The 27,517-nt window shown below is 45.3% G+C and overlaps 1 protein-coding gene across 3 annotated transcripts in view; it reads left to right on the top strand.

Moving 5' to 3' along the window:
* Positions 1–25,002, top strand: part of LOC143783122 (uncharacterized) — a 35,553-nt gene extending 10,551 nt beyond the window's left edge. The window contains exons 2-9 of one of the 3 annotated variants that reach the window (XM_077271404.1): positions 18,081–18,233; positions 18,659–18,832; positions 18,904–19,027; positions 20,865–20,962; positions 21,053–21,119; positions 21,517–21,605; positions 21,746–21,866; positions 22,918–25,002. In XM_077271404.1, coding sequence (XP_077127519.1) covers positions 18,156–18,233; positions 18,659–18,832; positions 18,904–19,027; positions 20,865–20,962; positions 21,053–21,119; positions 21,517–21,605; positions 21,746–21,866; positions 22,918–24,251 — 2,085 coding nt within the window. In that variant the 5' untranslated portion in view covers positions 18,081–18,155 and the 3' untranslated portion in view covers positions 24,252–25,002. Of the gene's footprint in view, positions 1–17,663; positions 18,234–18,658; positions 18,833–18,903; positions 19,028–20,864; positions 20,963–21,052; positions 21,120–21,516; positions 21,606–21,745; positions 21,867–22,917 lie in introns of those variants that run through there. The other 2 variants (XM_077271403.1, XM_077271406.1) reach the window with 2 other exon arrangements.
* Positions 25,003–27,517: the final 2,515 nt, after the last annotated feature.

Raw genomic sequence — 27,517 nt, 5'->3', positions numbered from 1 at the left:
GCCCCAACTTGACACTGACATAGACTTCCAGTCCAAGACTGGATTATGGGTCTGTAACCATGGCAAACCCAAAACAACCAAATCATGCATTTTATGCAGAACAAGAAAACGTATTACCTCCCGATGTTCGGGAGTCATGCACATGGTAACCTGTGTCCAAAACTGCGGTTTATTTTTTGCCAATGGCGTAGAATCAATACCCCTAAGAGGGATAGGATTTTCCAATGGCTCAAGAACAAATCCGCAGCGCTTGGCAAATGACAGATCCATAAGGCTCAGGGCAGCACCCGAGTCCACAAACGCCATGACAGGATACGATGACAGTGAGCAAATCAAAGTTACAGATAGAATAAATTTAGGTTGCAAATTACCAATGGCGACCGGACTAACAACCTTAGTAAGACGTTTAGAGCATGCTGAGATAACATGTGTAGAATCACCACAGTAGTAACACAAGCCATTCTGGCGTCTATGAATTTTCCGCTCATTTCTAGTCAGGATTCTATCACATTGCATTAAATCAGGTGTCTGTTCAGACAACACCATGAGGGAATTAGCGGTTTTGCGCTCCCGCAACCGCCGGTCGATTTGAATAGCCAGGGCCATAGAATCATTCAGACCTGTGGGAATGGGAAAACCCACCATCACATTCTTAATAGCTTCAGAAAGGCCATTTCTAAAATTAGCAGCCAATGCACACTCGTTCCACTGGGTCAGCACGGACCATTTCCGAAATTTTTGGCAATACACTTCAGCCTCGTCCTGGCCCTGAGACATAGCCAGCAAGGCCCTTTCTGCCTGAATCTCAAGATTGGGTTCCTCATAAAGCAAACCGAGCGCCAGAAAAAACGCATCAATGTCAGCCAATGCCGGATCTCCTGGCGCCAGCGAGAAGGCCCAATCCTGAGGGTCGCCCCGTAAAAAAGAAATAACAATTTTTACTTGCTGAGCGGAGTCTCCAGATGAACAGGGTTTCAGGGACAAAAACAATTTACAATTATTCCTGAAATTTCTAAATTTAAATCGGTCCTGGCAAACTGTTATGACCCCAATGGCGAGGGTCTCAGAGAAACAAGTAAGTCTGTGACGTACAAAAATCCAGCTCATAGGGCAGTGGTAACTGGGTTGACCATATATCTACTCCTAACGCCAACACTAGCAGTAGCCGGGGAACATGCCTACGTTGGTCGCTAGATGTCTCGCGCCAGCCGGAGGACTAGCTACCCCTAGAAGAGGAAAACAAAGACCTCTCTTGCCTCCAGAGAATAGACCCCAAAAGTAGGATAGTAGCCCCCCACAATTAATAACGGTGAGGTAAGAGGAAATGACAAACACAGAGATGAACTAGGTTTTAGCAAAGAGAGGCCCACTTACTAATAGCAGAATGTAGTAAGATAACTTATATGGTCAACAAAAACCCTATCAAAATCCACGCTGGAGATTCAAGAACCCCCGAACCGTCTAACGGCCCGGGGGGAGAACACCAGCCACCCTAGAGCTTCCAGCAAGGTCAGGAAACAGATAATATACAAGCTGGACAAAAATGCAAACCAAAACAAATAGCAAAAAGCAAGGAAGCAGACTTAGCTTAATCAAGCAGGAACCAGGATCAGTAGACAAGAGCACTACAGATTAGCTCTGATATCAACGTTGCCAGGCATTGAACTGAAGGTCCAGGGAGCTTATATAGCAACACCCCTGACCTAACGACCCAGGTGAGAATACAAGGGATGAATGACATACCCAGAGTCAAATCACTAGTAGCCACTAGAGGGAGCCAAAAGGTAAATTCACAACAGAGAGTACAGTGTGATGGGAGAGGAGCCGGTGTGTGATATGGAGAGTACAGTGTGATGGGGAGGAGCCGGTGTGTGATAAGGAGAGTACAGTGTGATAGGGAGGAGCCGGTGTGTGATATGGAGAGTGATGGGGAGGAGCCGGTGTGTGATATGGAGAGTACAGTGTGATGGGGGAGGAGCCGGTGTGTGATATGGAGAGTGATGGGGAGGAGCCGGTGTGTGATATGGAGAGTACAGTGTGATGGGGAGGAGCCGGTGTGTGATATGGAGAGTGATGGGGAGGAGCCGGTGTGTGATATGGAGAGTACAGTGTGACGGGGGAGGAGCCTGTGTGTGATATGGAGAGTACAGTGTGATGGGAGGAGACAGGGTGTGATATGGAAAGTACAGTGTGACGGGGGAGGACACGGTGTGTGTTATGGAGAGTACAGTGTGACGGGGGAGGAGCCGGTGTGTGATACGGAGAGTACAGTGTGATGGAGGAGGAGCCGGTGTGTGATATGGAGAGTACGGTGTGATGGGGAGGAGCCGGTGTGTGATATGGAGAGTACAGTGTGATGGGGGAGGAGCCGGTGTGTGATATGGAGAGTACAGTGTGATGTGAGGAGCCGGTGTGTGATATGGAGAGTACAGTGTGACGGGGGAGGAGCCGGTGTTTGATATGGAGAGTACAGTGTGATGGGAGGAGCCGGTGTGTGATATGGAGAGTACAGTGTGATGGGAGGAGCCGGTGTGTGATATGGAGAGTACAGTGTGATGGGGGAGGAGCCGGTGTGTGATATGGAGAGTGATGGGGAGGAGCCGGTGTGTGATATGGAGAGTACAGTGTGACGGGGGAGGAGGAGCCGGTGTGTGATATGGTGAGTACAGTGTGATGGGAGGAGCCGGTGTGTGATATGGAGAGTACAATGTGATGGGAGGAGCCGGTGTGTGATATGGAGAGTACAGTGTGATGGGAGGAGCCGGTGTGTGATATGGAGGGTACAGTGTGATGGGAGGAGCCGGTGTGTGATATGGAGAGTACAGTGTGACGGGAGGAGCCGGTGTGTGATATGGAGAGTACAGTGTGATGGGGGAGGAGCCGGTGTGTGATATGGAGAGTACAGTGTGATGGGGGAGGAGCCGGTGTGTGATATGGAGAGTACAGTGTGACGGGAGGAGCCGGTGTGTGATATGGAGAGCGATGGGGAGGAGCCGGTGTGTGATATGGAGAGTGCAGTGTGATGGGAGGAGCCGGTGTGTGATATGGAGAGTACAGTGTGACGGGAGGAGCCGGTGTGTGATATGGAGAGCGATGGGGAGGAGCCGGTGTGTGATATGGAGAGTACAGTGTGATGGGAGGAGCCGGTGTGTGATATGGAGAGTACAGTGTGATGGGAGGAGCCGGTGTGTGATATGGAGAGTACAGTGTGATGGGGAGGAGCCGGTGTGTGATATGGAGAGTACAGTGTGATGGGGGAGGAGCCGGTGTGTGATATGGAGAGTACAGTGTGATGGGAGGAGCCGGTGTGTGATATGGAGAGAACAGTGTGATGGGGGAGGAGTCGGTGTGTGATATGGAGAGTACAGTGTGATGGGGAGGAGCCGGTGTGTGATATGGAGAGTACAGTGTGATGGGGGAGGAGTCGGTGTGTGATATGGAGAATACAGTGTGATGGGGAGGAGCCGGTGTGTGATATGGAGAGTACAGTGTGATGGGGGAGGAGCCGGTGTGTGATATGGAGAGTACAGTGTGATGGGGGAGGAGCCAGTGTGTGATATGGAGAGTACAGTGTGATGGGGAGGAGCCGGTGTGTGATATGGAGAGTGATGGGGAGGAGCCGGTGTGTGATATGGAGAGTACAGTGTGATGGGAGGAGCCGGTGTGTGATATGGAGAGTACAGTGTGATGGGGAGGAGCCGGTGTGTGATATGGAGAGTACAGTGTGATGGGAGGAGCCGGTGTGATATGGAGAGTACAGTGTGATGGGAGGAGCCGGTGTGTGATATGGAGAGTACAGTGTGATGGGGAGGAGCCGGTGTGTGATATGGAGAGTACAGTGTGATGAGGGAGGAGCCGGTGTGTGATATGGAGAGTACAGTGTGACGGGAGGAGCCGGTGTGATATGGAGAGTACAGTGTGATGGGGGAGGAGCCGGTGTGTGATATGGAGAGTACAGTGTGATGGGGGAGGAGCCGGTGTGTGATATGGAGAGTGCAGTGTGACGGGAGGAGCCGGTGTGTGATATGGAGAGCGATGGGGAGGAGCCGGTGTGTGATATGGAGAGTGCAGTGTGATGGGAGGAGCCGGTGTGTGATATGGAGAGTACAGTGTGACGGGAGGAGCCGGTGTGTGATATGGAGAGCGATGGGGAGGAGCCGGTGTGTGATATGGAGAGTACAGTGTGATGGGAGGAGCCGGTGTGTGATATGGAGAGTACAGTGTGATGGGAGGAGCCGGTGTGTGATATGGAGAGTACAGTGTGATGGGGAGGAGCCGGTGTGTGATATGGAGAGTTCAGTGTGATGGGGGAGGAGCCGGTGTGTGATATGGAGAGTACAGTGTGATGGGAGGAGCCGGTGTGTGATATGGAGAGTACAGTGTGATGGGGGAGGAGTCGGTGTGTGATATGGAGAGTACAGTGTGATGGGGAGGAGCCGGTGTGTGATATGGAGAGTACAGTGTGATGGGGGAGGAGCCGGTGTGTGATATGGAGAGTACAGTGTGATGGGGAGGAGCCAGTGTGTGATATGGAGAGTACAGTGTGATGGGGAGGAGCCGGTGTGTGATATGGAGAGTGATGGGGAGGAGCCGGTGTGTGATATGGAGAGTACAGTGTGATGGGAGGAGCCGGTGTGTGATATGGAGAGTACAGTGTGATGGGGAGGAGCCGGTGTGTGATATGGAGAGTACAGTGTGATGGGAGGAGCCGGTGTGATATGGAGAGTACAGTGTGATGGGAGGAGCCGGTGTGTGATATGGAGAGTACAGTGTGATGGGGAGGAGCCGGTGTGTGATATGGAGAGTACAGTGTGATGGGAGGAGCCGGTGTGTGATATGGAGAGTGATGGGGAGGAGCCAGTGTGTGATATGGAGAGTACAGTGTGATGAGGGAGGAGCCGGTGTGTGATATGGAGAGTGATGGGGAGGAGCCGGTGTGTGATATGGAGAGTACAGTGTGATGAGGGAGGAGCCGGTGTGTGATATGGAGAGTACAGTGTGATGGGGGAGGAGTCGGTGTGTGATATGGAGAGTACAGTGTGATGGGGGAGGAGTCGGTGTGTGATATGGAGAGTACAGTGTGATGGGAGGAGCCGGTGTGTGATATGGAGAGTACAGTGTGATGGGAGGAGCCGGTGTGTGATATGGAGAGTGATGGGGAGGAGCCGGTGTGTGATATGGAGAGTACAGTGTGATGAGGGAGGAGCCGGTGTGTGATATGGAGAGTACAGTGTGATGGGGGAGGAGTCGGTGTGTGATATGGAGAGTACAGTGTGATGGGAGGAGCCGGTGTGTGATATGGAGAGTGATGGGGAGGAGCCGGTGTGTGATATGGAGAGTGATGGGGAGGAGCCGGTGTGTGATATGGAGAGTACAGTGTGATGGGAGGAGCCGGTGTGTGATATGGAGAGTACAGTGTGATGGGAGGAGCCGGTGTGTGATATGGAAAGTACTAACAAACAGCAATAAAGACTCAATAACGAGATCACGTTTTAACCCCAATGCGGTCTGGTGTAGTTGAGTAGTAGATCCCTGCGCTTCCCGATTACAGTCGGACATTTCCCGATCACTCCCTCGGGCATGTGATCTGTTACAATCTGATGGGTGCTTGATATCAGACTTTCCCTTTCTCTTTTTTTTTGGATCTACCAATTTTCAGTTGCTTTCTTTCCATCCAGTCATGTATGACATGATCACATCTGCAATCCACTAAATCTGTGATAGAAAAACGTTGGTTGGTTCAGGATTGCGTGTTCTTCGTGTGTGAACAGGTGCCACACAGGCCATGGCTGCGCCCATCGATTTTATTTCTTAGCATTTTGTCTTCTGTTCATCACATCTGGTTTCATGTGCAGCAATGTGAGATCTCGCTGCTGGGACCAGTGAGGGCGTCCTGTATTTCTATGGTAAGAATGGATTCTTGTTGGGATCATTGCTACAACCTCTCTTTGCTCTCGCGAGCTCCCCTGTTGTGGGGGGTGAAAGCTCTGTGCATGCAGGATGGTGGGTCCCGATGGTGTCTTTCTAATTTTTATTAGTAACAAGTTGTGAGGGGAGTGACATGCCAGTATGAGGAGACTTAAACGCCTTGCATGCTCCTCTGGGTCATTTAAATATGCAAATTGTTTCTTCAGAGAGGAAGTGGACTTGAACTCTATAGCTGAACTTATTGGAAGTAGCATCCTACAAGTCAGTATCAACCCTTCAATGAGCCTTGCAACATGACTTAGGATAACCGCCAAATCGGAATCTCAATTTGCAGACATGGTGTCTCGGGGTATTGCCTTTCATCAGTGCAAAGTATGAGATTTGATTTGGCTGAGTGAGAGGCTAAGACTGGGATACACTGCAAGGCTCGTTAACCCCTTTTCGACATCGGGAGTAATAGTACGCCAATGTCGGACTCCCTCCCTTTGATGTGGGCTCCGGCTCTGAGCCCACATCTTTTCCAGCACATGTCAGCTGTTTTGAACAGCTGACATGTGCCTCTAACAGCCGTGGGTGGAATTGCGATCCATACGTGGCTGTTAACTAGTTATATGCCGCTGTCAAACTCTGACAGAGGCATTTAACACGCGCTTCTGCCAAGGGTGCTAGAAATCCCGCACATCGGTGACCCCGTCACGTGATCGCAGGTCACCGATTGGTTGGCATGACAACCAGAGGTCTGGAGACCTATGGTTGTTGCTGCCGGATTGCTATGCAAGTGAGCATTTCTGCATTTGTGATCATCGCCTCTATATACCAGAGCCGATTTAGTTGTGCCATCTTCTAGTCTCACATGGAGACTATTGAAGCATTCCAAAAGTTAAAAAAAATAATGTTTTAAAAATATAAAAAAATGAAAAAAATATAAAAGTTCAAATCACCTCCCTTTCGCCCCATTCAAAATAAAACAATAAAAAAAAAAAAACCTACACATATTTGGTATCGCCGCCTTCAGATTCGCCCGATCTATCAATAAAAAAAGGATTAACCTGATCGCTAAATGGCGTAGCGAGAAAAAAAGTCAAAACGCCAGAATTACATTTTTTTGGTCACTGCGACATTGCATTAACCCCTTCACCCCCAAGGGTGGTTTGCACGTTAATGACCAGGCCAATTTTTACAATTCTGACCACTGTCACTTTATGAGGTTATAACTCTGGAACGCTTCAACAGATCTTGGCGATTCTGACATTGTTTTCTCGTGACATATTGTACTTCATGATAGTGGTAAAATTTCTTCGATATAACTTGCGTTTATTTGTTAAAAAAACGGATATTTGGCGAAAATTTTGAAAATTTCGCAATTTTCCAACGTTGAATTTTTATGCCCTTAAATCACAGACATATGTCACGCAAAATACTTAATAAGTAACATTTCCCACATATCTACTTTACATCAGCACAATTTTGGAACCAAATTTTTTTTTTTTATTGAGTTATAAGGGTTAAAAATTGACCAGCAATTTCTCATTTTTACAACACCATTTTTTTTCAGGGACCACATCTCATTTGAAGTCATTTTGAGGGGTCTATATGACAGAAAATACCCAAGTGTGACACCATTCTAAAAACTGCACCCCTCAAGGTGCTCAAAACCACATTCAAAAAATGTATTAACCCTTCAGGTGTTTCACAGGAATTTTTGGAATGTTTGAAAAAAAGTTAAATGTTCATTTTTATTTACACAAAATTTATTTCAGCTCCAATTTGTTTTATTTTACCAAGGGTAACAGGAGAAAATGGACCCCAAAAGTTGTTGTACAATTTGTCCTGAGTACGCTAATACCCGATATGTGGGGGTAAACCACTGTTTGGGCGCATGGCAGAGCTCGGAAGGAAAGGAGCGCCATTTGACTTTTCAATGCAAAATTGACTGGAATTGACATGGGACGCCATGTTGCGTTTGGAGAGCATTGATGTGCCTAAACATTGAAACCCCCCACAACTGACACCATTTTGGAAAGTAGACCCCCTAAGGAACTTATCGAGATGTGTGGTGAGCACTTTGACCCAACAAGTGCTTCACAGAAGTTTATAATGCAGAGCCGTAAAAATAAAAAATCATATTTTTTCACAAAAATGATATTTTCGCCCCCATTTTTTAATTTTCCCAAGGGTAAGAGAAGAAATTAGACCACAAAAGTTGTTGTGCAATTTGTCCTGAGTACAACGATACCCCATATGTGGGTGTAAACCATTGTTTGGGCGCAGGGCAGAGCTCTGAAGGGAAGGAGCGCCATTTGACTTTTCAATGCAAAATTGACTGGAATTGAGATGGGACGCCATGTTGCGTTTGGAGAGCTGTTATGACCCCAATGGCAGAGGGTCTCAGGAATAATGCTAAGTCAGTAAATACAGAAAACCAGCTCATAGGGCAGTGGTAACTGGGCTGATCATATAACTAATCCTAGCACCACAAATACCAGCAGCCGGGGAACGTTCCTACGTTGATCCTAGACGTCTCGCGCCAGCCGGAGAGCTAACTACCCCTAGAAGGGAAAAGAAAGACCTTTCTTGCCTCCAGAGGAAATACCCCAAAAAGTTGGATAGAAGCCCCCCACAAATAATAACGGTGAGGTAAGAGGAAAAGACAAACATAAGAATGAGCTAGGAATTTAGCAAAGAGAGGCCCACTAGCTAATAGCAGAATATAGAAAGATAACTTATATGGTCAGCAAAAAATCTTATCAAAAATATCCACACTGGAAATTCAAGAACCCCCGAACCATCTAACGGCCCGGGGGGAGAACACCAGCCCCCTAGAGCTTCCAGCAAGGTCAGGAATCACATTTAGTACAAGCTGGACAAAAATGATAGCAAACAAATAACCCAAAAAACAAAGAAGCAAGACTTAGCTTAATTTAGCACGAACCAGGACCAGCAAACAGGAGCAAACAGAATGTGTCTGATAACACCGATGCCAGGCACTGGACTAAGGTTCCAGGAGGTTTATATAGCAACACCCCTGAAGTAACGACCCAGCTGGGTGCAAACAGAGGGAAGGAAATCCCAGAGTGATATAACTAGTAACCACTAGAGGGAGCCAAAAAAGTCTAATTCACAACAGTACCACCCCCTTAAGGAGGGGTCACCGAACCCTCACCAAGACCACCAGGGTGATCAGGATGAGCAGCGTGAAAGGCACGAACCAAATCGGCCGCATGCACATCAGAGGCAACCACCCAGGAATTATCCTCCTGACCATAACCCTTCCACTTGACCAAATACTGAAGCCTCCGCCTGGAGAGATGAGAATCCAAGATCTTCTCCACCACGTACTCCAACTCGCCCTCAACCAACACCGGAGCAGGAGGCTCAGCAGAAGGAACCACAGGCACAACGTAGCGTCGTAACAAAGACCTATGGAACACGTTGTGAATGGCAAACGAAACCGGAAGATCCAAGTGAAAGGACACAGGATTAAGGATTTCCAATATCTTGTAAGGACCGATGAAGCGAGGCTTAAATTTAGGAGAGGAGACCTTCATAGGAACAAATCGAGAAGACAGCCATACCAAATCCCCAACACGAAGTTGGGGTCCCACACCGCGGCGGCGGTTGGCAAAACGCTGAGCCTTCTCCTGTGACAACTTCAAGTTGTCCACCACATGATTCCAGATCTGCTGCAACCTATCCACCACAGAATCCACTCCAGGACAGTCAGAAGGCTCCACATGTCCCGAGGAAAAACGAGGATGGAAACCAGAGTTGCAGAAAAATGGCGAAACCAAAGTAGCGGAACTAGCCCGATTATTTAGGGCAAACTCAGCCAACGGCAAGAAGGTCACCCAATCATCCTGATCTGCCGAAACAAAACACCTCAAGTAAGCTTCCAGAGTCTGATTAGTTCGCTCAGTTTGTCCATTAGTCTGAGGATGAAAGGCAGACCAGAACGATAAATCAATGCCCATCCTAGCACAAAAGGATCGCCAGAACCTGGAAACAAACTGGGATCCTCTGTCAGACACAATATTCTCAGGAATGCCGTGTAAACGAACCACATTCTGAAGGAACACAGGAACCAGATCGGAAGAGGAAGGCAGCTTAGGCAAAGGCACCAAATGGACCATTTTTGAAAAGCGATCACATACCACCCAGATGACAGACATACCCCGAGACACCGGGAGATCAGAAATGAAATCCATGGAAATATGTGTCCAAGGCCTCTTCGGGACAGGCAAGGGCAAGAGCAACCCGCTGGCACGGGAACAGCAAGGCTTAGCTCGAGCACAAGTCCCACAGGACTGCACAAATGACCGTACATCCCGTGACAAGGAAGGCCACCAAAATGATCTAGCCACCAGATCTCTGGTGCCAAAAATTCCCGGATGACCTGCCAACACCGAGGAATGAACCTCGGAAATGACTCTGCTGGTCCACTTATCAGGAACAAACAGTCTGTCAGGTGGACAAGAGTCAGGTCTACCAGCTTGAAATCTCTGCAACACACGTCGCAAATCAGGAGAAATGGCTGACAAAATAACTCCTTCTTTAAGAATACCAACAGGTTCTGTGACTCCAGGAGAGTCAGGCACAAAGCTCCTTGAAAGAGCATCAGCTTTCACATTCTTTGAACCTGGTAAATACGAGACCACGAAGTCAAAACGGGGGAAAAACAATGAGCAACGGGCCTGTCTAGGATTCAAGCGTTTAGCAGACTCGAGATACATCAAATTTTTGTGATCAGTCAAGACCACCACACGATGCTTAGCACCCTCGAGCCAATGACGCCACTCCTCAAATGCCCACTTCATGGCCAGTAATTCCCGATTGCCCACATCATAATTCCGCTCAGCAGGCGAAAACTTCCTAGAGAAGAAAGCACAAGGTCTCATTACCGAGCAACCAGGGCCTCTCTGTGACAAAACGGCCCCTGCCCCAATCTCAGAAGCATCCACCTCGACCTGAAAGGGAAGTGAGACATCAGGCTGGCACAAAACAGGCGCCGAAGTAAACCGGCGCTTCAACTCCTGGAACGCCTCCACGGCTGCAGGAGCCCAGTTAGCAACATCAGAACCTTTCTTGGTCATATCCGTCAAAGGTTTAACAACGCTAGAAAAATTAGCGATAAAACGACGGTAGAAGTTAGCAAAACCCAAGAACTTCTGAAGACTCTTAACTGACGTGGGTTGAGTCCACTCATGAATAGCTCGGACCTTGACTGGGTCCATCTCCACAGCAGAAGGGGAAAAAATAAACCCCAAAAAGGGAACTTTCTGTACTCCAAAGAGACACTTTGAGCCTTTAACAAACAAGGCATTCTCACGCAAAACCTGAAACACCATCCTGACCTGCTCCACATGTGAGTCCCAATCTTCAGAGAAAACCAGAATATCATCCAGATAAACAATCATAAATTTATCCAGATACTTCCGGAAAATATCATGCATAAAGGACTGAAATACTGAGGGAGCATTAGAGAGCCCAAAAGGCATCACCAAGTACTCAAAATGACCTTCGGGCGTATTAAATGCAGTCTTCCATTCATCACCTTGCTTAATGCGCACAAGGTTGTATGCACCACGAAGATCTATCTTGGTGAACCACTTGGCACCTTTAATCCGGGCAAACAAGTCCGACAAGAGAGGCAAAGGATACTGAAATTTTACAGTGATTTTATTCAGTAGCCGATAGTCAATACAAGGTCTCAAAGATCCGTCCTTCTTAGCCACAAAAAAGAATCCCGCACCAAGAGGGGAAGAGGATGGACGGATATGCCCCTTCTCCAGAGACTCCTTGATATATGAACGCATTGCGGCATGCTCAGGTACTGACAGATTAAATAATCTTCCCTTAGGAAATTTACTACCTGGAATCAAATCTATGGCGCAGTCACAGTCCCTATGAGGAGGCAGAGCACTGGACCTGGACTCGCTGAATACATCCTGATAATCAGACAAATACTCAGGAACTTCCGAAGGAGTAGAGGAAGCAATAGACACCGGCGGGGAATCAGCATGAATTCCCTGACAGCCCCAACTTGACACAGACATTGCCTTCCAATCCAGGACTGGATTGTGGGTCTGTAACCATGGCAGACCCAAAACGACCAAATCATGCATTTTATGCAGAACAAGAAAACGAATCACCTCCCGATGTTCAGGAGTCATGCACATGGTCACCTGCGTCCAAAACTGCGGTTTATTTTCCGCCAATGGCGTAGCATCAATACCTCTAAGAGGAATAGGATTTACTAACGGTTCAAGAACAAAACCACAGCGCTTGGCAAATGACAGATCCATAAGACTCAGGGCGGCACCTGAATCCACAAACGCCATAACAGGGTAAGAAGACAATGAGCAAATTAAAGTCACAGACAAAATAAATTTAGGTTGCAAATTACCAATGGCGACAGGACTAACAACCCTTGTTAGGCGTTTAGAGCATGCTGATATAACATGTGTAGAATCACCACAGTAAAAACACAACCCATTCTGACGTCTATGATTTTTCCGTTCATTTCTAGTCTGAATTCTATCACATTGCATTAAATCAGGTGTTTGTTCAGACAACACCACCAGAGGATTAGCGGTTTTGCGCTCCCGCAAACGCCGGTCAATTTGAATAGCAAGCGCCATAGAATCATTCAGACTTGTAGGAATGGGGAAACCCACCATCACATTCTTAATGGCTTCAGAAAGGCCATTTCTGAAATTTGCGGCCAGAGCACACTCATTCCACTGAGTAAGCACGGACCATTTCCGAAATTTTTGGCAATACACTTCAGCTTCATCCTGACCCTGAGAAATAGCCAGCAAGGCTTTTTCTGCCTGAATTTCAAGATTGGGTTCCTCGTAAAGCAATCCGAGCGCCAGAAAAAACGCATCAATATTCGCCAATGCCGGATCTCCTGGCGCTAGCGAGAAAGCCCAATCCTGAGGGTCGCCCCGCAAAAAAGAAATAACAATTTTAACTTGCTGAGCAGAATCTCCAGATGAACGGGGTCTCAGAGAAAGAAACAATTTACAATTATTCTTGAAATTCCTAAACCTAAATCGATCTCCAGAAAACAATTCCGGAATAGGTATTTTAGGTTCAGACATAGGACTACTGGTAACAAAATCTTGTATACCGTGCACACGAGCTGCCAGCTGGTCAACACTTGTAATCAAGGTCTGCACATTCATGTCTGCAGCAAGCACAAGCCACTCAAAGGTAAAGGGGAGGAAGAGAGGAAGGAAAAAAAAAAACTCAGAATTTCCTTTCTTATTATCCCACTTCTGCAATGCTTTAAACATTCAATATTGGCCTGGCATACTGTTATGACCCCAATGGCAGAGGGTCTCAGGAATAATGCTAAGTCAGTAAATACAGAAAACCAGCTCATAGGGCAGTGGTAACTGGGCTGACCATATAACTAATCCTAGCACCACAAATAGCAGCAGCCGGGGAACGTTCCTACGTTGATCCTAGACGTCTCGCGCCAGCCGGAGAGCTAACTACCCCTAGAAGGGAAAAGAAAGACCTTTCTTGCCTCCAGAGGAAATACCCCAAAAAGTTGGATAGAAGCCCCCCACAAATAATAACGGTGAGGTAAGAGGAAAAGACAAACATAAGAATGAGCTAGGAATTTAGCAAATAGAGGCCCACTAGCTAATAGCAGAATATAGAAAGATAACTTATATGGTCAACAAAATATCCTATCAAAAATATCCACACTGGAAATTCAAGAACCCCCGAACCGTCTAACGGCCCGGGGGGAGAACACCAGCCCCCTAGAGCTTCCAGCAAGGTCAGGAATCACATTTAGTACAAGCTGGACAAAAATGATAGCAAACAAATAACCCAAAAAACAAAGAAGCAAGACTTAGCTTAATTTAGCACGAACCAGGACCAGCAAACAGGAGCAAACAGAATGTGTCTGATAACACCGATGCCAGGCACTGGACTAAGGTTCCAGGAGGTTTATATAGCAACACCCCTGAAGTAACGACCCAGCTGGGTGCAAACAGAGGGAAGGAAATCCCAGAGTGATATAACTAGTAACCACTAGAGGGAGCCAAAAAAGTCTAATTCACAACAGAGAGCCCCTGATGTGCCGAAACATTGAAACCCCCCACAAGTGACACCATTTTGGAAAGTAGACCCCTTAAGGAACTTATCTAGATGTGTGTTGAGCACTTTGACCCAACAAGTGCTTCACAGAAGTTTATAATGCAGAGCCGTAAAAATAAAAAATCATATTTGTTCACAAAAATTATCTTTTCGCCCCCATTTTTTTATTTTCCCAAGGGTAAGAAAAGAAATTAGACCACAAAAGTTGTTGTGCAATTTGTCCTGAGTACAACGATACCCCATATGTGGGGGGGAACCACTGTTTGGGCGCATGACAGAGCTCGGAAGGGAAGGAGCGCCATTTGGAATGCAGACTTAAATGGATTGGTCTGCAGGCATCACGTTGCATTTGCAGAGCCCCTGATGTACCCAAACAGTAGAAACCCCCCACAAGTGACCCCAAATTGGAAACTAGACCTCCCAAGGAACATATCTAGATGTGTTGTGAGAACTTTGAACCCCCAAGTGTTTCACTACAGTTTATAACGCAGAGCCGTGAAAATAAAAATTATTATTTTTTTCACAAAAATGATTTTTTAGCCCCCAGTTTTGTATTTTCACAAGGGTAACAGGATAAATTGGACCCCAAAAGTTGTTGTCCAATTTGTCCTGTGTACGCTGATACCCCATATGTGGGGGTAAACCACTGTTTGGGCGCATGGCAGAGCTCGGAAGGGAAGGAGCGCCGTTTGGAATGCAGACTTAGATGGATTTGTCTGCAGGCGTCACGTTGCATTTGCAGAGACCCTGATGTACCTAAACAGTAGAAACCCCCCACAAGTGACCCCATATTGGAAATTAGACCCCCCAAGGAACTTATCTAGATGTGTTGTGAGAACTTTGAACCCCCAAGTGTTTCACTACAGTTTACAACGCAGAGCCGTGAAAATAAAAAATCTTTTTTTTCCCACAAAACTTATTTTTTAGCCCCCAGTTTTGTATTTTCCCAAGGGTAACAGGAGAAATTGGACCCCAAAAGATGTTGTCCAATTTGTCCTGAGTACGCCGATACCCCATATGTTGGGGTAAGCCCCTGTTTGGGTACACGGGAGAGCTCTGAAGGGAAGGAGCACTGTTTTACTTTTTCAACGCAGAATTGTCTGGAATTGAGATCGGATGCCATGTCCCGTTTGGAGAGCCCCTGATGTGCCTAACCAGTGGAAACCCCCCAATTATAACTGAAACCCTAATCCAAACACACCCCTTACCCTAATCCAAACGGTAACCCTAACCACACCCCTAACCCTGACACACCCCTAACCCTAATCCCAACCCTATTCCCAACCGTAAATGTAATCCAAACCCTAACTTTAGCCTTAACCCTATCCCTAGCCCTAACCCTAGCAATAACCTTAGCCCTAACCCTAGCCCTAACCCTAGCAATAACCCTAGCCCTAACCCTAACAATAACCCTAGCCCTAACCCTAGCCCTAACCCTAGCAATAACCCTAGCCCTAACCCTAGCAATAACCCTAGCCCTAACCCTAGCCCTAACCCTAATGGGAAAATGGAAATAAATTCATTTTTTAAATTTTTTTATTTTTCCCTAACTAAGGGGGTGATGAAGGGGGGTTTGATTTACTTTTATAGCGGGTTATTTAGCGGATTTTTATGATTGGCAGCTGTCACACACTGAAAGACGCTTTTTATTGCAAAAAATATTTTTTGCGTTACCACATTTTGAAAGCTATAATTTTTCCATATTTGAGTCCACAGAGTCATGTGAGGTCTTGTTTTTTGCGGGACGAGTTGACGTTTTTATTGGTAACATTTTCGGGCACATGACATTTTTTGATCGCTTTTTATTCCGATTTTTGTGAGGCAGAATGATCAAAAACCAGCTATTCATGAATTTCTTTTGGGGGAGGCGTTTATACCGTTCTGCGTTTGGTAAAATTGATAAAGCAGTTTTATTCGTCGGGTCAGTACGATTACAGCGATACCTCATTTATATCATTTTTTTATGTTTTGGCGCTTTTATACGATAAAAGCTATTTTATAGAAAAAATAATTATTTTGGTATCGCTTTATTCTCAGGACTATAACTTTTTTAATTTTTTTGCTGATGATGCTGTATGGCGGCTCGTTTTTTGCGGGACAAGATGACGTTTTCAGCGGTACCATGGTTATTTATATCTGTCTTTTTGATCGCGTGTTATTCCACTTTTTGTTCGGCGGTATGGTAATAAAGCGTTGTTTTTTGCCTCGTTTTTTTTTTTTTTCTCACGGTGTTTACTGAAGGGGTCAACTAGTGGGACAGTTTTATAGGTTGGGTCGTTACGGACGCGGCGATACTAAATATGTGTACTTTTATTGTTTTTTTTTTAATTTAGATAAAGAAATGTATTTATGGGAATAATATTTTTTTTTTTCTTTATTTAGGAATTTATTTTTTATTTATTTTTTTACACATGTGGAAAAAATTTTTTTAAACTTTTTTTACTTTGTCCCAGGGGGGGACATTACAGATCGGTGATCTGACAGTGTGCACAGCACTCTGTCAGATCGGCGATCTGCTGTGCAGGGCTGCAGGCTTACCAGCGCCTGCTCTGAGCAGGCACTCGGTAAGCCACCTCCCTCCCTGCAGGACCCGGATGCCGCGGCCATCTTGGATCCGGGACCTGCGGCGAGGAGGGAGGTAGGAGACCCTCGGAGCAACGAGATCACATCGCGTTGCTGCGGGGGTCTCAGGGATGCCCGCAGGGAGCCCCCTCCCTGCGCGATGCTTCCCTATACCGCCGGTACACCGCGATCATGTTTGATCGTGGTGTGCCGGGGGTTAATGTGCCGGGGGCGGTCCGTGACCGCTCCTGGCACATAGTGCCGGATGTCAGCTGTGATATGCAGCTGACACCCGGCCGCGATCGGCCGCGCTCCCCCCGTGAGCGCGGCCGATCGCGTATGACGTACTATCCCGTCGGTGGTCATACGGGCCCACCCCACCTCGACGGGATAGTACGTCAGATGTCAGAAAGGGGTTAAAATGCAATAACGGGCAATCAAAAGAACGTATCTGCACCAAAATGGTATAATTAAAAACATCAGCTCGGCGCGCAAAAAATAAGCCCTCACCCGACCCCAGATCCCGAAAAATGGAGACGCTACGGGTATCAGAAAATGGCGGAATTTTTTTTTAGCAAACTTTGGAATCTTTTTTCACCACCTAGATAAAAAAATAACCTAGGCATGTTTGGTGTCTATGAACTCGTAATGACCTGGAGAATCATAATATCAGGTCAGTTTTAGCATTTAGTGAACATAGTAGAAAAGCCAAACAAAAAACAACTGTGGGATTTTACTTTTTTTGCAATTTCACCTCACTTGGAATTTTGTTCTAGTACATGACATGCTAAACCAATGATGTCGTTTAAAAGTGCAACTTGTCCCGCAAAAAACAAGCCCTCACATGGCCATATTAACGGAAAAATAAAAAAAGTTATGGCTCTGGAAAGGAGGAGAGCGAAAAAAATGCAAAACCGAAAAAAGCTCTTGGGGTTAAGGGGTTGAAGGGTCAATACTGACTTTTAGGATTGCTACTTCCAGTAGGTGGCTTTATAGAGTCCTCTTCCTCTCTGATGAGACGATTTGGATATTTAATTTCCCAGAGAAACATACAAGACTTTCAAGTCTCTTAATACATTAATACTGGCATGTCAGACCTAGGATGTCACTTTCCACAAGGAGAAAACTTACCCCTTAGAGCCCGTCCTTAGCCTCTCACCTAGCCAAATAAGTTCTCATACTTTATACTGATGAGGGGCAACACCTTGAAACACCATGTCTTGAAGTTGAGATGTTCAACGGATGGACAGCATTTATCGCCCATCGACACGCCGCTCCTCTGTAGGAAAAATCTCTGATTATACATAATAAGAAAGCGTAAAACGGTTTTGATAAATTCCTATAAATCCAGTGTATATTGACTACATTTGTCCAGGTTGTGATCGATGGCCGGAAATGGGATTTGTGTGAAGAAACTACGTCTCAACTTCACAACTCAACCATGGCCGTTTGTTTCACCACTTAATACCTTGTAGTGAATTTAACGCGTCACATGTATCCTGTGATATCCTGGAGGACGTGCAGCACATAAGAGTCCTGAGCGACCGAGGATGGACACGGACCAGAATAACCTCACCAGGAAAATATTAAGCTTCACCTTGGAAATCCTCTACCTGCTGACCGGAGAGGTAAACTTCTGTCCGTACCTTCAAGGGATTATTTATCATCCGAAACATCTAAAAGGTAAAATCCACAAGAAGAAGTAATAGGAACGATCCGATGTCCTGTAAAAAGGCTCCGGAGCCTTGTAGGAAAGGTAAAAGTGTGGAACAGCAGATGGTGTGAAGATCCGTCACCATTCTGGTCGTATCATCGTGATCACTGCGCCAGAGGTAATGTTGTGATGCCGACACGAGGAAGAGATGGCGAGGCGGGAAGCAAGAGCAGCGATGCGGGAGTGAGGCTCGGAGGCGAGGGGATATCCAATGGTTGTGGTAGCTTTACTGATCTATAACAAGGGGCCATCCTCCACGTCAGAGGTTTCTGCACTTATGTAGGCAGCGATTCTTTACTGTACGAGTACTGAAACTTTCACACTCTCTTGGTCACACAGGATTACACACTGGTAAAGAAGACGTCAATGACTCCCAGCAGCCGTGAGTCAGGAGGGCGGAGCAGGAGGCGGAGCCTCATCACAGATCCTCCCCCGCACTCTCCGATACATGAGAGAAGCAAGAAGAAGATCCTAGAACTGACCAACAAGATGATTGAGCTGCTGACCGGAGAGGTGACTGCTGGGACATTATACGGTAGCGGCACTGGAGGATTCTGGGTAATGACGCTCTCGTTGTCTGTCAGGTTCCTATAAGGTGTCAGGACGTCACCGTCCATTTCTCCTTGGAGGAGTGGGAGTATCTAGAAGGACACAAGGATCTGTACGAGGACGTCATGATGGAGGACGCCCAGCCCCGCACATCACCAGGTAAGGAGAGACGTATATATGAGCCTCGTTGTCCGCTGCCGTGAGCAAAGATGTGAGTAATGATATGTGATGTGGGGACTCCCTGTTTAGGCCCCTAGTAAACATTTTATAGGGCGACATTCCCCCGACAGATTTTCTCATCCATCCAGCTGGCTCAGTAGACTGTGCTGTATACTGCAGAGACGTCCCACAAAAGTAATATCCTGTGCGGTATGTGTTACACTGGTGATGTTATCGGCCGCGTGTGTCACTGTACGGCTATAGTGATGTACGCTGGAGACTGGAAAGGGAACCTGTCAATCGATTCATGACGCCTAGACCATGTTGTTTTACATGATTGCGTTTTATCCTACGTCACATGGCAAGGCTCGTTAAAGTGTTGATATGGACTTGTAGAATCGCTGCTCTAGTGACCGGTCTCTCCCATGTGTGTGTAGGGAGAGACCTGTCAATCACCTGCAGCGGAGCAGGTAGAATCCAGCGGAGGTGGCAGCTCCTGTACGTCTATCAGTATAGTCCTCAGCCAACTTTCCAGACTTTTCAGAGATAAACCTACCTGGCTGCAGGTGTACCGACAACCTCTGATTCCTGCTTCACGTGGTCTGGGCTGCTTGATTCAAGTGACAGGTTCCCTTTAACCAGGGATATTCATTGGAAAACCTTAACCTGTTCACGACCTTTGACAAAGTTGCGTCATAGGAACCTTCGGTCACCGTGTCTCCAGACAGGAGCGGGCCCCAGTACTTCCAGAACTGAAGATGCCTGTATAGTACCAGGGCAACATTTCCACAGTGAGGTCCCTCAAGCTTCTAAGAAAGGAAGGTCACAGAATAGGTGCAAAGTGTGTTACAGAAGGGGGATAAGAAATGGCACCCTTTTTCAGTGTGACACCTGCCCCGACAAACCTGGTCTGTGTATAAAAGACTTTCAATTCAAACTGTACCACTATCCAATCCATGGACTACTATATCTATTTCTGACTTACTGTAATTTATTGCTTGACTTGATGTACACTACACTGCTCACATATGCCACTGCATCATAAAATTTACATACCAGGAAATCACAAGATCATTTCTATTATAAGGTCACTTGTTGGGGTTTATGCTAATTTGGCAAATGCTTCATGGCACCCCCAAACAATTCCATCAAAGTCCAAAACATGACTTCCTCCTTTTGGAGCTCATCAGTGCATCCAAACTGTAGTTTTCCCCCACATATAGAGTATCCGGTATTTGCACAACGCATTTTGGGGTTAATTTTTTTTCCCTGTGACCATTGTGGAAATAAAATATTTTGTCCTAAAGCAACATTTTTGTGGGAAAAAGTAAAATGTTATTTTTTTTTTCCTTTCACATTGCTTTCGTTCCTGTGAAAAACCTAAAGGGTTAATAAGCTTCTTGAATGTGTTTTTGAGCACTTTGAGGGGTGCAGTCGTAATTATTTTGTACAGCATGACTAACTGGTTTGACATTGAAGCTCCAGAGTCATGACCTCTTTAAGTGACAGTGGTCAGAATTTTACAATTTGGACTGGTCAGGAAGGTGAAAACAGGCTTGAGGGTGAAGAGGTTAAGGGCAGTACACAGTGAATAGAGACAAGACCCTCATAGCACAATATAACAGTGAGTGTGATTTACTCATCAAAACAAATTTTACATCAAAGTGAAACCTGTCCTCAAGTCTTTACTGCCTGGTCCTGCTTCCATTTCTTAAGGAGGGAGTCTTTGTGATTTTGTCATGGGCTCATGGAAAAACATTATCGTCAAGTGTAATCATTTGTTTCTTACTATGTCTGCCCACCTTACCATAACATTCACCGATTGTGTCTCCCACAGATGGATCCAGGAGGAGAAACCCACCAGAGAGATGTCCTCGTCCTCTGTGTTCCCCGGACTGTCCAGGGGAGAATCACAACGTCCCGGAGAATCATCAGGTAGATGACACTAAAGTCTCATCAGCGACCCACGACCATAAAGAGATGGCACCAAAGTTCATTCTACTGGTTTTTTTTTTTTCTGTTTAGGGTGAAGATCTGATGAACATTGAGGTTGATATTGTAGATGTAGAAGAGATGGAGGACGATCAGCTGAGTAAGGCATTTTTTTTTTCAAAACTGTACTAGTTTTGGTCCTAGTTTCTTAAATGTGAGGGAAAAAAGTTTAGCCACTTTCTCCATGAATATCGGACCATCCAAGTGCTTTTTCACTGACCCATAGACTTGCATGGCTGATTTTGATCTGACATTCGGATGAAAATCAGACCTGTCTCCACAATTTTGTGCTGACTACCAGGACCGTGAACAATCACAGACATGTGAATGACCCCAAACACTGTTATAGGTACAAGTGCTATTGCACGCCTACGAAAAAACAGACATCTGAATGGGGCGGAGGGGAGACCATCACTGGTTGTAAAAGAGCGTCCTCTAGATACAACTCCCATCATCCGGTCATCACATGCAAACTATCTGTTCTGTGTCTCCTACAGATGAAAGAGACCCCCCAGAGAGATGTCCCCGTCCTCTGTGTTCCCCGGACCGTCCAGAGGGAAGTCACAACGTCCCGGAGACTCATCAGGTAGATGGTGCTGAGCTCCGTATCAGATCTATAGAGGGACGTGCGACATTTTCCCCTGCACTCATAGATGTGATAGAATTGCGGGGATTTCTTACATTAACCCATTGGCTTTTTCCTTCAATTTGCATATGTCACATCAGGGGGAAGATCGGACTAATATTAATGTGGAGGTTAAGGCAGAACAAGAAGAGACGATGATGAGGAGCGATCCACCGAGTGTGAGTGACGTAGGAGAGGAAATTCCCATAGATTTTACTGCAGGTATGTAAGATTACAGAACGGGAATTCACAGCTTTCTTAAACTGGTTGTTCGTCTATATTATTATTATGATCTGCTGATATAGCGCCATTATATTCCTCAGGGCTATATATCCATCATCATGGTCATCACTGACCCCAATGGGGGTTTAATCTAAATTCCCTATCAGTATGTATTTGGAGTGTGCGAGGAAATCCACGCAAACATGGGAAGAGCATACAAACTCCTTGCAGATGTTGGCCTTGGTGGGATCTGAACCCAAGACCCCAGTACTGCAAAGCAACAGTGCTAAGCACTGAGCCACCGTGCTGCCCAATACATACTACAGTTCTAACTACTGAGCCACCGCGCTGCTCAGCACATAATACAGTGCTAACCACTGCTCCACTGTGCTGTCCAGGCAACAAGTCTGCAGTCACTCTATATAACTGCAGACTTGTGAAACCTCACATCATGCACAATGTACATTTGAGGATTCTCTGCTGCCAGCACTGTGACCGCAAATATGCGATTTACATAATTCCAGCCACATTCCGACTAGACTTGCATTCAGAGAATTTGCTCCCATCTAGTTGTCATGTGACCACGTGTATGCAAATCTCTGAATCAATTGAAGCAGAAAAAACTTATCCCATACACAAAAAAAAGCCAAAACTTTTTTAAAGCATTATTTTAATGTGGATTTTTCGGATGGAAAAATCAATTTTAAAAATATTTCCAGGTCAAAATGCCCTAAGACTGGGATTACACATGTAATTTCTTATACACTTTGATTTTATTTGCTATTCCTTGTGAATTTACTCCTGGCCAGATGTCTATTCAAAAGAAAAGAGAAATATAAGGGTATGGCTCGTACTTCTTCCTGCTGGATTTACTTCTGGCTTTGGCTCAGAAAAACTGCATATGATTTAGAGAAAAAATTACAACCCATTCTTAACCCTAAATAAATTTATCAACTAAAATCCAAATCATATAAAATCTGCACGTATTTGGGAATGTTTTATGTATTTTTCTAAATTGAGGTTAATATAATTCTATCATTAATCTTTTCAGAAAATTCCAGTAAAAATGTCATATCACTAAATTGTAAAGTAGAAGATGAAGATATGGCTCATCACTCCTCTGAAGAAAACCTTCTCACCCTCACTGTACACCCAGGACTCCACAGTACAGATCTCCCTTATAGTCCACCTTATCTTGAGGATACTACTTGTGACCAATCAAAGCTTCTTATGACAAGTGCAGATCAGGAAGACAGTAAATTATTTCAGTTTACAAAAAGCTCAGATCTCTGTTCCCACAGAAGAATTAACACCGGGGAGAGGCAGAACTTCTTTTCAGAATGTGAAATGTGCTTAACTAATAAACCAGGCCTTTATCAACATGTATTAAGTCAGACAGGAAAGAAGCCATACTCCTGTTCAGAATGTGGGAAGTGTTTTGACTATAAATCAGCACTTATTCAACATGAGAGAATTCACACAGGAGAGAAGCCGTATTCATGTTCAGAATGTGGGAAATGCTTTTCAAATGAATCAAATCTTGATGCCCATCAGAGAATTCACACAAGCGAGGTGCCATCTTCATATTCAATAAATGGAAAAAGTGACACAGTGGTGAAGACCTTTTCATGTTCACTCTGTTCAAAATGTTTTACAAGAAAAACAAATCTTATTAGACATATGCGAACTCACACAGGAGAAAAGCCGTATTCATGTTCAGAATGTGGAAAATGTTTTCAAGATAAATCAAATCTTGTTGTTCATGAAAGAATTCACACAGGACAGAATTTATTTCCATGTCCAGAATGTGGGAAATGTTTTAATATCAAAGCAGAACTTGTGATACATGAGAGAATCCACACAGGAGAGAAGCCGTATTCCTGTTCAGAATGTGGGAAATGCTTTTCAGTTAAATCAATTCTCGTTAAACATTGGTTAATTCACACAGGAGAAAAGCCGCATGCCTGTTCAGTATGTGGGAAATGCTTTTCACATAAATCAAGCCTCATTACACATAAGAGGATTCACACAGGAGAGAAGCCGTATTCATGTTCAGAATGTGGGAGGTGCTTTACAGCTAAATCAACTTATGTAAAACATTTGAGAGGTCACACAGGAGAGAAACCATATTCCTGTTCAGTATGTGGGAGGTGTTTTAAAATTAAAGCAGGCCTTGTAGCACATGAGAGAATTCACACAGGGGAGAGGCCATTTCCATGTTCAATATGTGACAAGTGCTTTAAAGATAGAACAACTCTTGTACATCATGAGAGAACACACTCCGGAGAGAAGCCGTATTCATGTTCCATTTGTGGGAAATGTTTTATTACTAAATCCAGGTGTGATAAACATAAGAAAAGTCACACAGAAGAGAAGCCATTTTGATATTTTCTAGGTGGAAAATGTTTTACAGTAAAATCATATTTTGAAATCAGAGAATTCACATAGAGGAGAAACCGTATTGGTGTGTGAAAAGTGGGCAGTGCAATTAGAGCAAAATTCATTTAGTACATCAGGTCACTCACAGACATGAAAAAGGGCAATTGGAATGATTTTTTTTTTTAAGGATCTGCCAAACACCCAACAGAGGCCAGCAGCCATCGGCATCTATGGATGAAATGTATTGTGGATTTAATGACAAATGGCAAGCCAGCATCCGGGTTCTGATCAAATTAATCCAACTTTATTTATTAAATCTGAAATCTAGAACATTTTTACTGACAGATACTCATAGCTATAATGCGGAAAAGAAGAAGAACCTTAGTTACTTGCCAAGCAGTGCAGCCAAGATGTCTCCGTGAACTTTTCTCTTTATTACGGTATTCATAAATGTATCACAAGTATGTGAGAATGTAGAGTGACACTGAGAAGAAGTAAGGACAGCCCATATAAACATTTTATTTATTTTTTAAAAAGAAAAGGTGCCATAACAAAAAAAAATTTAACAATTGAAAAAATAGAAAGTATTAATGTTTTGTCTTTTTGTAAATATTATTTGTTTTAAATGAAATAATATATGAAAAATAATTTTAAAAGGTTTAGAATTTCCATTTTTAAACACTAGGGAGAGCAGCTGCTGAAATTTGCCAAGAAAACCTCGTGTACAACTATCTCACATTACGACCACAGTAAATGTAAGCGGGGTCTGATCTTGTGTGTATGACCTCAGCCTCTCCCCCCTTCTGTTTGCAACAGGATAAGAAAGGATGAAGTTTAGGAAGCCGGTGCGGCGCCATCACTGGTGACTACAAAGTGATACTGAAAAGTAGACCTCGTCAATGAGGTCGGCCGGCAGCTCCGATTCTATTAGTGCTGCTCGCTGTATCATAAGCTGGAGTTAGATACGTGGAGTGTGTCACATGCGTGATTAAATACAGATTGGAGTAACGCCCTGGGATTAGATACAGGGCTAAGTATAGTGTATCACACAATGGGATTAGATACGCAGAATATAATGTGTGACCCCGCTCCGTCCATAATGGCCCCATATATTGCCCCACAGTATAATGGCCCCATATGTTGCCCCACAGTATAATGGCCCCATATATTGCCCCACAGTATAATGGCCCCATATGTTGCCCCACAGTATAATGGCCCCATATAGTGCCCCACAGTATAATGGCCCCATATAGTGCCCCACAGTATAATGGTCCCATATAGTGCCCCACAGTATAATGGCCCAATATATTGCCCCACAGTATAATGGCCCCATATAGTGCCCCACAGTATAATGGCCCCATATAGTGCCCCACAGTATAATGGCCCCATATATTGGCCCAGAGTATAATGGCTCCATATAGTGCCTCAAAGTATAATGGCCCCATATATTGCCCCACAGTATAATGGCCCCATATATTGCCCCACAGTATAATGGCCCCATATATTGCCCCACAGTATAATGGCCCCATATAGTGCCACACAGTATAATGGCCCCATATAGTGCCACACAGTATAATGGCCCCATATAGTGCCTCAAAGTATAATGGTTCCATATAGTGCCCCACAATATAATGGTGCCATATAGTGCCCCACAGTATAATGGCTCCATATGGTACTCCACAGTTCGAGGTGATGGGCTTCTGGAATATTTTTCATTCTTTAAACTGAAAGCAAATGTTTAAGGGGAGGGTGTGCATACTTCTGCCCATTCAGGGGGCTGATCCCAGTGAGTGAGGAAGAAGCCAAATATATAGTCAGGGAGTTGGGGAGAGGATCTAGGATAAGGTCTTGGAGTACATGGATGTTTGGTGATTGGTTGCTGGCTGGGCAGGATCCCTCTGCTGCTGTTGAGAGATCCGTCATCTGGATATCAGGAGCTTTCTTAAGGACAATTGCTGCTGGTAGCCACAGTATAACGACCTCATATAGTGCCCCACGGTATAACTGCCTCATATAGCGCACCACGGTATAACGGCCCCATATAGTGCCCACAGCATAATTTCTCCATATAGTTCCCCACAGTATAATCGCCTCGTGTAGCGCCCCACAGTATAATGGCCTCATGTGGTTCCCCACAGTATGATGGTCCGATATAGTGCACCACAGTAGAATGGCCTCATTTGGAATGACACTCAAAATCAAAGTGGAAAATGAAGTTACAGGCTGATCTAACTTCAGTGGAAATTCCGCAATACAAGGAAATGATGCTCAGTAGTGTGTGTGACCTCCACGTGCCTGTATGACCTTCCTACAATGCCTGGGCATGCTCCTGATGAGGCGACTGATGGTCTCCTGAGGGATCTCCTCCCAGACCTGGATTAAAGCCTCAGTCAACTCCTGGCCAGTCTGTGGTGCAATGTGGCGGTGGATGGAACAAGATATGATTTCCTGGATGTGCTGGATTGGATTCAGGTCTGGAGAACGGGCGGCCAGTCCATAGCTTCAATGCCTTCATCTTGCAGGAACTGCTGACACACTCCAGCCACATGAGGTCTGGCATTGTCCTGCATTAGAAGGAACCCAGGGCCAACCGCACCAGCATATGGTCTCACAAGGGGTCTGAGGATCTCATCTCAGTACCTAATGGCAGTCAGGCTACCTCTGGCTAGCACATGGGGGGCTGTGCGGTCCTCCAAAGAAATGGCACCCCACACCAAACCGGTCATGCTGAAGGATGTTGCAGGCAGCAGAATGTTCTCTGCGGCATCTCAAGTCTCTGTCACATCTGTCACATGTGCTCAGTGTGAACCTGCTTTTCTCCGTGAAGAGCACAGGACGCAAATGTCAAATCTGCCAATCTTGGTGTATTGCAGCAAGTGGCAATCGCCCTTCATGGTGTTGGGCTGTGAGCACAACCCCCACTTGTGGACGTCAGACCCTCATACCATGCTCATACCACCATCATGTAGTCTGTGTCTAAAGCTTATAAAAAAATTGGTCCGAGTCTCCCTAGCGAGAGTCGCATGAGTGTAATACGAGTGCAATCCGATTTACATCAGAGTGCAGTACGATTTTAACATGAGTTTTTACATACAGCAGTTCTCTGTCATTTACACATCATTTTCACAGGAAATATTTATCTATCTATATATATATCTATATATATATATATATATATAGATATATATATATATATATATATATATATATATATATATATATAAAATAAAAGCCGACAATTCATGTGCGCCTACAGTAATATCACAGCGTGA

This window comes from Ranitomeya variabilis, chromosome 6, assembly GCF_051348905.1.
Source record: "Ranitomeya variabilis isolate aRanVar5 chromosome 6, aRanVar5.hap1, whole genome shotgun sequence".
Lineage (NCBI taxonomy): Eukaryota > Metazoa > Chordata > Amphibia > Anura > Dendrobatidae > Ranitomeya > Ranitomeya variabilis.
The sequence above is the reverse complement of the archived record's forward strand: the minus strand, read 5'-3'. Positions and strand labels throughout refer to the sequence as shown.